The sequence below is a fragment of the Hemiscyllium ocellatum genome, chromosome 13 (assembly GCF_020745735.1).
Source record: "Hemiscyllium ocellatum isolate sHemOce1 chromosome 13, sHemOce1.pat.X.cur, whole genome shotgun sequence".
In the NCBI taxonomy this organism is placed as follows: Eukaryota; Metazoa; Chordata; class Chondrichthyes; order Orectolobiformes; family Hemiscylliidae; genus Hemiscyllium; species Hemiscyllium ocellatum.
Genome location: NC_083413.1, coordinates 80,167,778 through 80,180,534, shown reverse-complemented (window position 1 = coordinate 80,180,534; position 12,757 = coordinate 80,167,778). Strand labels below are relative to the sequence as shown.

Below are 12,757 nucleotides of genomic sequence, written 5' to 3'. Positions count from 1 at the left end.
TCTGTGTCAGATTTTTCCTCTTGTTCCAATATTCATTGAGGGTTTTTTTCTACATTCAGTCAGGTGGTGAGGGTGTTGCTGGCTAGACCATCCCAGTTAAGAATCAACCACGTCACTGTGGGTCTGGAGTGACATATTAGCTCAGCAGTTTCCTTCCCTTAAGAATGTTAGTGAATCAGATGCGTTTTTTTTCCAACAATCGACAACAGAATCGTGGTCATTATCAGATTCTGGATTCCAGTTTTTATATTGAACTCATATTTCACCATCTGCCATGGTGGGATTTGAACCTGGGTCACCAGAACTCAGCCTGGTCTCTGGATTAACAGTCCAGCAATAATTCCACTAGGCTGTCGCCTCCCCTAAAACTTTGTTGCTGTTGCACCAACCAGCGTAAAAGATGAGCAGATCTGCGAAATGATGGTCAATATCAAAAGTATCATATCAACCCCCCACTCCCTTCTACATTTACCCCTGACTAATGTACCTAACACAATGGGCAATTTAGCATGGCCAATTCACCCAACCTGCACATGCTTTGGATTGTGGGAGGAAACCCACACAGACAATGTCACAGACAGTTGCCCGAGGCTGGAATCGAACCCAGGCCCCTGGTGCTATGAGGCAGCAGTGCTAACCACTGAGCCACCATGCTATCCAGAGTAGCTTTATTCTCAGAAGGTCTAAGTCTTTTGCATGAATTTGGAAGAAAGGTTTGTGTTTATGAACCGTTTTTCATGATCACTGGATATTTCAGAGGAGAGGTAGGAAGTAGAGCAGGAGTAGGTCATTGCTTTCTGTCATTCGGCCAAATCATGGCTGACCTTCTGCTCCAGAGCAATTTTCCTGGGCCTTACACCTTTCATACCTAGTGATCCATTGATCCCAGTCTTGAACATATTCAGAGGTACACAGCACAGAAACCAGCTCTTCAGCCCAACTCGTCCATGCCGACCAGAGATCCCAAACCGAACTAGTCCCATTCGCCTGCATTTGGCCCACATCCCTTTAAAACCTTTCCTATCTATGTACCTGTCCAAATATCTTTTCAGTGTTGTAAATGTACCTACCTCTACCACTTCCTCTGGCAGCTCCGTAGATGCTCAGGTAGGGGATTCCAAAGGTTCAACATTATCCGAGAGAAGAAATTCCTCCTCATCTCAATCCTAACTGGCCTGGCCAAGGGCACCCTCTCCACAACTCTACCCATTATCCTGAGACAGTATCTCCTGGTTCCTGGGGTCCAGCCAGAAGGAACCATCCTTCCTGTGTCTCCCAGGTTTCAGACCTGTCACAATATCCTATATTTCGATATGATCACCTCTCCTGGTGTAGCAGCCTTGGGGACAGAGGTCTGATGGTTACAGAGTGTAACAGCATCCACTTAGGAAATCAAGAAACCATGATTTGGGACAAGAAATGGAATTTGTCCTTACTTATGGGTGACTTTTACACATCTTACTGTATTTTCATGAATAATAAATTACTAATGCCATCACTCTCATTCTTGTAAACTGGACAGAACATAGACCCAGTGCCTTCAATCTGTCCTCATGGCACAGCCCTAGCTCCAGCAGCAGCTCAAAGTACATTGCAGATGACCAGCTGAGCCCTAACATGTAGGGTGGCTCAGTGGTTAGCAGTGTTGCCTTACAATATCAGGGACCCAGGTTCAATTCCCAGGGAACCTGGGAATGTGTGTGAAGTGAGTGCATTCTCCCTGTGTCTGCGTGGGCTTCCTCCAGGTGCTCAGGCTCCTACCACAGTTCAAAGGTTAGATGGAGTGGCCGTGTGAAATTGCCCATAATAGTGTCCAGGGATGTGCAGGCTAAGTGAGTGAGCCTTGGGAAATGTGGGGTTTACAGGGATGGGTCCTTTAGAGGACTGTACAGACTCAATGGGCTGAATGGCCTCTTTCTGCACTAGTAGGGATTGTATGAATGTCAATATGCTAGAATGGCAGCTAACCTGTGCACAGCAATGGTATCATGAGCAGATGGTCTGTTTTGTGCGATGTCAATTAAGGAATAAACTTTCACAACAATGTCAGGTCAAACCACTGGGTTCAGCATTAACCCTCTCATTGTCCCCCTGAGGTGGGACGCTCAAGAGGGAGAGGAGATGGAGTTACCTTTGAGAGTAACTACTGTGAAATGACCAAACTTCAGCAACTCTTGATCATGTTGGGGATTGGTGGAATATGGCCTGCCATTCCCACTCTCCACGAGGGTGAGCGCTGAGTTGAAAGAGAGGGAATAATCAACCATAAGGACATGTGTAGGTGGTTCCCTGCAATAATCTGGACAAAAAGTCCCTCAGCCTGAAGGAGACACATGCTCATGACCAGAACGCATGCTTTGGGAATCTTTTTAGCATGGGGCCTTTGCAGCAACAACAGAATTCCGGTTGACTGGAAAATTCACCTACACTTACTGCCTGCCTTAGTTGCAGAAGATTGAGAAGAAATTTGCTCCGGTCACATTACAAGCACTTCTCTATTGCCAATGAGCGCTGGAGTGGGACTCACACCTACAGCATCGGGCCCAGAGACAAGGACATTCTTTGTCTATCTCTGAGCTGAGATGGGATTGAAAAGGAGACTGCAGCTTCCAGTTATATTGGAGTTATTTAAGGATAATGGTAAGGACGTTTGGGATTTCATGTTTCCGAGAGGACAGCTCTGGGAATAACATCGCAGCACTGGTTGGAAAGAGCTTGTTTTGCTCCAAATGGTGGACTGTTCAGGTGCCAGGATCGAGGGGCCAGGATCGTGAGGAGGGAGAGACAAGCTGTTAGAGCTGGGAACTGTGAATATTAACGCCTTCGTACTGTTTCAGCTACATCAGCCCAATGAGACCTGAGTCCCGGTGTAGAGTCAGGTCTGGGGTGGACCAGTGAAGGAGGGGGGAGCTGTTGCGTTTAGAGTAAAGACAGGACTTGCCTCTGGAATCTGTGCAATATTTCAATAAAATGGGCTCAAGCACAATAGAATCAGGGAGTCATTATAGAACCGAAGGAGGCCATTCAGCCCATCGAGACCAAATATAGCACCATCTAAGCTGGTGGAGCTGGTAGAGCATAGACATAAAAGAACTACAGCCAGTTACAAAGCAATGACAAAAGAAAGAGTAATTTCTTGACAATTTCAGAAATATCTAGCAAAATAAATGAAAGCACAAAGGAAGCAGAGTGCCAAATTCTGACAGATCTGTGTTTTACAGAGTAGATGGTAAATTTCCTCATGAATAAGATGCTAATGTTAAATGCCAGAGGTTAAGGGCAGTTTGGATTGACACTTTTATTCCAACTCACACTTCACAAAACTCTGAACAAAATGAAAACCGAAAGAACTGCAAATGCTGCAATTCAGAAACAAAAACGGAAATTGCTGGAAAACCTCTGGAGATCTGGCAGCATGTGTGGAGAGAAATCAGAGTTAATGTTTCGGCTTGAGTGACCCTCCCTCAGAACCCTTAACACTCTGATTACTTGGTCCTCAACTGGGTGAAAGTGAGGACTGCAGATGCTGGAGATCAGAGTCAAGATTAGAGTGGTGCTGGAAAAGCACAGCAGGTCAGGCAGCATCTGAGGAGCAGGAAAATCGATGTTTTGGGCAAAAGCATCACTCTAATCTAGGCCGTATTGTTCTCATCCAATTAACAGATAATCTCTGTTTCCTACTTGATTATAACAAACAAATTTAATGCAACAATCGAAATGATGAGGGAATTGAGGGCATCAGAGTGAAGACTGCTTCCCCATTTTAGTTTTGAGAAATATTTTTTACTGTGTGTTTGGTTGCACTTCCACACCTATGCTGCCCACCTTTGGTCACTGGGCCCAGAGGGGTGTGAGCTGATCAGACCAGAGGGGTGTGACCTCCTCATTGATCTGCTCCTGTGCAATACAGATTCCCCAGAATGTTAGCAGGGCTCCGATGTTTAGATTAAGCGAAGGGACTACGTGAACTATGCTTACATTCTCCGGGATGTGGGAGACAAAGGGGTGACTTGATTGAGGCTTGAAGCGAATGGATAGGATGGACAGAAATGGTTTCTCCTGTTGGGTAGTCAAGGACAGAGTGAGTCATCAGGGACATTACAAAATATTTCATCAAACAGAAGTGCGGAACTCCCTCTAACCAAAAGCTCCATTCCATCATTTTCAATCTCATTTTGTGCCGTATATATGGATGGTCAGTTTGCCGCGATGGCACCGAAGGCTGGACAGGCAGGAAATGCAGGCGGCCTACTCTTTACCCATTTGCACGATGAACCTGCTGTTGGTGTCAGTAATTCAACTGACAGCAATATCACCTTCAGTAACAGTCTGCGTCAAGAGGACAGCACCATATTAAATCAGTGAATAATAAGGCTAGGTTTGGGGTCAGTACCTGGTTGTAGTGCTTCTCACAATAGGCCAGGCCTTTCCGCTCAAAATGATGATGTCCCAGAAATGGCTTCTCACATTTTGCACAAACAAAATGCTGCAGGAGATGAAACAGAACAAAGTGATTAATCGGTTTCTCCTCAGTCATTCCCAGAGCGTGGGTAACACTGGTGAGCCCAGTGTTTATTGCTCACCCCAATCCAACGTCGAACATGGAACAGGAACAGGCCCTTCGGCCCACCGTGTTGACCATGTGCTGACCATGTTGCCACTGTAAAGTAATCCCACCTGCCTGCACATAATCTGTATTCCCTGCCTGTTCACGTGCCTGTTTAAATATTGCTATCATATCTGCTTCGCCCACTTCCCCTGGCAGTGTGTTCCAGGCACCTACCACCCTTTGTGTGAAAACCATGCCACGTACATCTTCTTCAAACTTTCTCCCTCTGCCTTAAACCTACGTCCCCCCAGTAGCTGACATGTCCACCCTGGGAAAGAGACTCGGCTTTATATTCTAATCATCATTTTATACACTCTTATCAGGTCGCCCCCACACCCCCCCCACCAACCCTCAGCCTCTGACACTCTCGCAAATCCAGGACTGTCCAGCCTCTCCTTATGGCTAATACACTCCACCCCTGCCTTCACCACAGGCAACCCCAGTCCAGGCAACGTCCTGAGAAACCTTGCTTTGCATCATCTCCAAAATCTCCACCTTCTTCTTTTAGTGTGGGAACTGGAGCTGCACTCAATACTCCAAATGTGACTGAACTAAAGTTTTATACATTCTCAGCACATCTTGTACACCCAAAGCCCCAACTTGTGAAGGGCAGCGTGCTGTACAACTTCTTTACCACCTTGTCTACTTGTGCTGCCACACTTACAGCGAGCTGCGGGCCTGCACCCCAAGATCCCTCCGTATATCACTGCTCCAAAAAGGGTCCTGCCACTTACTGGCTACTTTCCTCTTGCATTTTGATCTCCCAAAATGCGTCAACTCCCACTTGCCCTGAGTGGAGGGGTGGTGAGCTGCCTTCTTGAGTTGTTGCTGTCCAAGGTGCCCACAAGTGCCCGACAGGAGGAGAGCTGCTGGGTTTACATGCACGGCCAGCGAGAGCTGTGGTACGGTTTTGGGCCAGGCAGCTGGGCAATGTGGAGGTCATGCCCTTGTACCCGGCCCCTGGCTGCCGAACGCTGTGTTGACGGTGGCGTGGCTTGTAGTAACCTCGCCAGCCCCGTCCGGCCTCATGGTCAGTGGGAAGGGAACAGACCCCAGATCCTCAGCGGCTTTTCCTTCCAATCCAGACACACCCACTGCCACGTTGAGGGTTCATCAAGGGGGGGGGGAACTGTAGTGGACTGATAATCTCTCACTGGAGGGAGAGGGGCTGGAGTTGGCTTACAGCAGCCTCACAGCAGCCTGGGATACACATGAGAAAGTCTCCATTCCCCCACAGCACCAAGATGGCGCAGACAAAGGGCTGGTTTGGCTTCAGTATTCGAACGATACTTCCCATTAAGGTGTATGAGGGACTGCAGCAATGCTTGTGTCTCCCTCCCACGTTGTGGCATTAACTCAGTGACCAATGTAGCTGCTCTAAACCCACCCCAGGAGCCCTAGATCACCAGGAGGAGATGGGTTGTTACAAGCACCGCCTGTGAGTCCATATGCTCCCTCACTATGGCCCCTCTCTAGTCCTCCCGTTAGGAACTCAGTATCTCAGTTCCACAAGACAAGAGCTTCCTCAGACTGAACCCACCCGCCTTCACTGCAGGGAGGTTGTAAAATAGGAAATGGGTGACAGTGACGAAGAAAGGAGGGTCAAACTGCTCCACGATTTGCTCCTGCTCCAGACTTACCCGTGGTTTGCCAGGCCATTCACCCTGTGACGGACTGTCACCACAGTGGCCTCTTCAGAAACCACACAAAGTTTAGGGTCACCTGAAGGCACAGACATATTTTACAGACTGCAAACTTTCCTTTCTCTGAGCCCTGGGTTTATTGTTGATACTGAAAGGTTCTCACCCGGATTACCAGACCAACCGAAAGCATCTTCCACTACTACTACAACAACTGGTACCTCTACATAGCACCTGTAAGGCAGCGGGTTATCTCATGGTGTTGCTGGACAGATCCTGACACTGGGTCACATGAGTTGGTGGACTGGGCACCTAAAAGTCCAGAAAGTAAAAGGGAGGCGGAGTGGCCAGAGAGAGACTCAGAAAGGGAGCTCCAGAGCGTAGCATCCAGGCAGCTGAATGGACAGGCACCAACGTTGGAGGGATTGAAGAGGAGGGTGCTGAAAGAGCCAGACTGGGAGGGTTGTAGGGTGGCTGGACATTACAGAGGTGAGGCCAGGAGGGATTTGCAAACAAATGGAGGCACTACTAGACCAGGAGCCGGTGAGAATGAGTGATCAGGAGTCAGTGTGAATTAGAAACACAGGCAGCAGCCTTCCCCAGTTAATGGGAGATCAGCCAGGGAGTGTGCTGGGATAGTTGTGTCTAACAGTAATACTGAGGGATTTCAGCACCTGGGAGAGCTGAGATGGGGCACAGACGTGGCAGAGGTGTAGAGATCTTCTAATCACCCTGCTCAGAGGCGTCACGACCCACCTCTGGAGCAGGTAGGGAGTTGAACCTGGGTCTCCTGGCCCACAGATATGGGCACAGCGCCATAAGAGAAGCTGATAGCCTGGGGGACAGCGCAGACGTGGGATGGGAAGCTCAGCTGAGGGGTCAGGCGGGACACCCTAACGGTGAGCCCCTGGCCCGGCCTGAGACTGGGGAGAGGGTTAGACAGGCTGTGCTGTTTGTCCATCCGCAGCCCCCCCCCTCCCTGTGACAGGTTCCTGAGGCTTCCTGCTGCTGGCTCACCCACCTCAACGTGCCACTGCTTGCCCAGAGCGTTGACCACTCGCCCCTCAATTGGCCTGCGGCACGCCCCGCAGATCGGAATGCCCATTTTGTCATGGCATGGGAGACAGTACAGCTCCCCCTTCAGCTCTCGGGCCTCCGCTGTCAGCTCCTTCCTGTAAAATGACCAAACACACACTCCCATTACTAACACCAACAAGTTTAAACCATGACCCTGCAGACATGGGGGTGGCACGGTGGTGAGCGCTGCTGCCTCCCAGCGCCAGGGATGTGGGTCCGATCCCACCCTCGCGGCGACTGTCTGTGTGGAGTTTGCACATTCTCCCCTGTGTGGGTTTGTTCCAGGATCCGCTCGCTTCCACAAAGGATGTGCTGGGTAAGTGGATCGGCCGTGCTAAATTACCCACAGGGTCTAGGGACGAGAAGACTAGGCAGGTTAGCCATGCAGGACTCTACGGATGGGGTGGGGGGAGGCTGGGTGGGATCCCCTTTGGAAGTTCGGTGTGGACTCAGAATGGCCTGCTTCCACATTGTCAGGATTCGACACACTCTTTGCCAACACATTTACCATCTTGATCTTATTGGAACTCATGGGATGAAATAAAAGGCTCAATGATTCAATTCAGTCACTGATCACACAGCGATAAAGCAGTAGGGGACAGTAATGAAAGGACTGGGTATGACAGCCCACAGGGGAGGCAGAAGATGGTTATAATTGTCAGTGTAATTACCACCAAGTGAAATCAAGAGACATCCTGAGTGACAAGTCATTGCCGCTCGGTGCAGAGGAATGGAAAATGCTATCAATCATTGACCTCTATGAGTACCAGATTTAATCATGGAGGACATTGAATGAGTCTTCCAATGAAAACTAATGTGCAAGGGCTGGGGGGAGAAAGCAAGAGGTTGGCACAAGGTAAATGACGCTCATTTAACATGCCACGGTACTTGACGCAATCAGGCAGCGTCAGAGCGGTAAGGCACCTGGCCCAGATGGATTTCAGGTTGAATTCTACAAAGAGTTTACAGGAGTATTAGCTGGTCCACTTATGGACATGTACAACTACTCATATAGACAGGGCTACCTCCCACCTTCGCTGAAAGAGGCGGATATCTCCCTCATTCTCAAAAAAGGAAAGGACCCAGAAGATTGGGCATCATACAGACTAATATCTTTGCTAAATGTAGATTTTAAAATTCTTTCTAAAACATTAGCATTGAGGCTGGAGCGGGTATTGCCATATTTCATAAAGGAGGACCAGATGGGGTTTATCAAAGGCCTTAGATCATCTAATAATATTAGAAGGGTTTTGAATGTGATTCAAGTCTGTCGTCAGGAAAGAATACTGGGAATAGTCGTCTCGTTGGACGCGGAGAAGGCATTTGACAGGGTTGGATGGTCATACCTGTTCTATACGTTGGAAAGGTATTTGATAAATGGGTCTCAATACTATATAATGACACCAAAGCAGTTCTTATCGCCAATGGATTAGGCTCGGATAGCTTCAGTGTGGGTAGGGATTGCCTTCAGGGATATCCTCTCTCACCATTGCTATTCACACTAATAATTGAGCCACTAGCGGAAGCTATACGGGCTGATTCTACTATAACGGCCCTGAGGGTTGAATTCTACAAAGAGTTTACAGGAGTATTAGCTGGTCCACTTATGGACATGTACAATTACATAAAATTACCCTTTATGCAGATGATGTTCTCCTTTTTCTAAGTAATCCTTTGATGTCCGTGTCCCGCATGATCCAAGTTATTAATTTATTTCATGCACTCTCAGGTTACAAAACTAATTTCTCAAAATCGGAGGCCATGCCGATGGGTGGTCTCACTACTATGTCCCACTTAGTGGACGGATCCCATTTTCCCTTTCGGTGGTCTCTGGAAGGTTTCTTATGTTTAGGCATTTTTATTACCCCAGTATTTGGCTAGCGATACAAGGTAAATTTTGTACATTTACTGGAAAGGATAAGGCAGGACCTCCAGCGATGGGGAGACCTTCCAATTTCCTGGCTGGGTAGAATAGCACTAATTAAAATGAATGTCCTGCCCCGTCTCCTATACACTGAGAATGCTTCCGGTGATGCTGCCGAGGCTGGCTCTACATAAATTATATGGCTGGCTGGGTTCCTTTATCTGGATTCATAGACGGTCTCTCATTAAGCTGAAGAAGCTACAACTTTCACAGGCAAGGGGAGGGCTGGATTTTCCAGACTTTGGGAAGTATCAGCTGAGTTCCCTGTTAAGCTACGTAGTCGATTGGGTCTTGTCTGACCCGCAATCAATCTGGGTGGACATCGAGGCTTCTCAAGTAAAGTCCTCTTATTAACCTCTTATTTTCAGATAAGATGAAAGTCATCATGGACCATTGTAAAAACCCTATAGTATTAAACACAATTAAGATCTTGCGGCAAAACGAGGGTAAATCACATAAAACATCCCCCGATACTCCAATAGTGGGGGCACGGGGTTTTCAACTGGGGCTCACAGATGCCACATTCAAATCCTGGAGGTCCAGGGGTATCTCCTGTTTAGGGGATCTGTTTGATGAGGGGGTCTTGATATTATTTGAACAGCTGCACCAGAAATTTGGACTACCTAATGGAGACCTCTTTTGATACTTCCAAATTCGAGATTACATACAGAAGAAGACTATGTTATTAGATAGCCTTTACAAATCAGATCGCGAACGTAGAGTGTTGTGGCCAATGGGTTTACCCTCGGTCAGCACTCTCTACCATTTATTACATAATGAAGTGTCAGAAGACATGGAACATGGGATCAGGAATTGAGGTTAGAAATATCCACAGAAATGTGGGATGACATAGAGTCATAGAAATGTACAGCATGGAAATAGAACCTTCGGTCCAACCCATCCATGCCGACCAGATATCCCAACCCAATCTAGTCCCACCTGCCAGCACCTGGCCCATATCCCTCCAAACCCTTCCTATTCATATACCCATCCAAATGCCTTTTAAATGTTGCAATTGTACCAGCCTCCACCACTTCCTCTGGCTGCTCATTTCATACACGTACCACCCTCTGAGTGAAAAAGTTGCCCCTTAGGTCGCTTTTATATCTTTCCCGTCTCACCCTAAACCTATGCCCTCTAGTTCTGGACTCCCTGACCCCAGGGGAAAGACTTTGTCTATTTATCCTATCCATGCCCCTCATAATTTTGTAAAGCTCTACAAGGTCACCCCTCAGCTTCCGACACTCCAGGGAAAACAGCCCCAGCCTGTTCAACCTCTCCCTGTAGCTCAGATCCTCCAACCCTGGCAACATCCTTGTAAATCTTTTGGGAACCCTTTCAAATTTCACAACATCCTTCCGGTGCATTAGAAGTGCATGCAACATCTGGGAAAATGCCAGAAAAATCTCCATCTGCAATAGAACTCAGGCCATTTAGTTAAAGATACTCCATAGGACTCATATAACACCAGATCGATTGGCAAACTTTAGGGCAGGAGCATCTCCAATGTGTCCCAAATGTGAAATAGAAGTGGGCACTCTCCCACACTGCTTATGGACATGTCATAAGATCAGCAAATACTGGGTCAGAGTAGTAAATGCGCTGACAGAAATCTTGGGAGCAGAAATTGGAGTAGATCCAGTATTTCTTCTCCTGGGCTTCTCGAACCTGCCTTCCCTGGATGTGCACAGGAGGAAATTATTTACCAATCTCTCCTATTGTGCAAGGAAAAATATCTTGGTAAACTGGGTAGCTGAGGTCCCTCCAGGACTTCTGAACTGGCTCAGGTTAATCATGGAATGTATTCCCCTGGACTTCCTTACAAATATGGTGCACCAAAAAACTGAATTATTCTATAAAATATGGCAGCCTTTCCTGAATTACATAGATACAGATATTTCGGCCATTTTGTCAAGGACTTTCACCTAGTTAAGGTCATGGTTCTGGCTAGGTCCGGGGACCCTTGGGGGAGGAATCCTGCATGAATAGGGGCTTTATTATGTTAATTCGTTAATTTGATGTTAATTCGGTCCAAGCACATACTTCACTATTTAATTATTATGTTTTATTTTCTTGACTAATGTAAGATATTTTACTATACTCTCTGGTTTCTTATAGGTTAGATTAGTAGTTAGTTGAGTTTTGTCTTTTCTTTTTGTTTGACAGGTTTTGGTCATTTATTTAATATTTAATTGTATATTAGTGTTTGTATTTGTGATTTCTATTTTCTAAGTTTGAAAAAATATGTTAAATTTTCAATAAATATATCTATTAAAGAAAATGCCATAGTACAGGCACAAGGGGCCAAATGGTCTCCATTTGCACTGGAACAATATTGTGATTCTGGATATCCTACCTAACCCACACTGGATGAATATATAATTTGTGTTATTCTTTCATGAGATGTGGGCATCACTGACAAGGCCAATGTTAGTTACCAAACCCTCAAAGGCCTTCACCTGGGTCATCAAGTATCACTTCAGAGGAGGGCTGGGAGTCAAGCACCTTGCTGTGGGTCTGGAGTCACGTGTAGGCCCAATCTGATAAGGACTGCAGATTTACCTCCTTAAAGGAACTAGGTAGGCTTTTACAACAGTCGACAAGAGGATCACTATAATGCGATAAGCTCTCAATTCCAGGTTTTATGACAATTAAATACCACCGTTTGAACCCAAGCTCCCACATAATGCTAATTCAGTAATCTGGGAGCATTTTGCCACCTTTACTGAGTGACAATGAGGGGGCAATGCTGAGTCACAGCTGGTATAGAGATTAATGTTTTCTTATCACCTTAATAACATAGAGTGAATGTAAACAGTCAATAGGTCGCCTACATTTCTCCTGGGATGTGAATGTTGCTAACCAAAGCCAGTACTTATTTCCCAGCTTTGGGTAAATGCCCCAAAACAGCCTTCTTGAACTGCCTGAGTACATTTGGTGTAAGGACACCCACGGCCCAGTTCAGAAGGGAGTCCCAGGATTTCACCCAGTAACAGTGAGGGAACAGCGATGTATTGTTAAGTCTGGATTGAGTGTGTCCTGTGGGGGTGTCTGCAGGTGTTCCCATGTGTCTACTGCTGTTGTCCTTCTAGATGGTGGAGCCTGTGAGCTTGCAGGGTGCTGTTGAATGAGCCTGCTGCAGTACACCTTGTAGATGGGGCACACTACTGCTACTGGTCATTGATGATGGAACCACCTTGGTGAATAAGGTGCCAATCAAGCGGGCTGCTTTGTCCTGGATGGTGTCAAGCTTCTTAAGTGTGGTTGGAGCTGCCTCCATCCAGGCAAGTGGGGAGTATTCCATCACACTCCTGACATGTGCCTTGTAGATGGTGGACAGGCTTTGGGGAGGCAGAGGATGAGTTACTGGCCACAGTATTCCTAGATTCTAATGTGCTTGTGCAGGTGAGTTCAGTTGAGTTTCTGGTCAATGATAACCCCAGGATGTTGATAGTGGGTGTTTCAATGATGGTGTGTCAAGGGGCAATAGTTAGATTCTCTCTTGTA

At 47.0% G+C, this 12,757-nt stretch overlaps 1 protein-coding gene across 3 annotated transcripts in view; it reads right to left on the bottom strand.

Annotated features, from left to right (window-relative positions):
* Positions 1-12,757, bottom strand: part of LOC132821962 (LIM and senescent cell antigen-like-containing domain protein 2) — a 120,798-nt gene that overhangs the window by 13,172 nt on the left and 94,869 nt on the right. For all 3 annotated transcript variants that reach the window (XM_060834986.1, XM_060834987.1, XM_060834984.1), the window contains exons 6-7: positions 7,271-7,421; positions 4,394-4,486 (exon numbers count right to left, since the gene is read on the bottom strand). In XM_060834986.1, the coding sequence (XP_060690969.1) occupies positions 4,394-4,486; positions 7,271-7,421 (244 nt within the window). The remainder of the gene's footprint in view (positions 1-4,393; positions 4,487-7,270; positions 7,422-12,757) is intronic.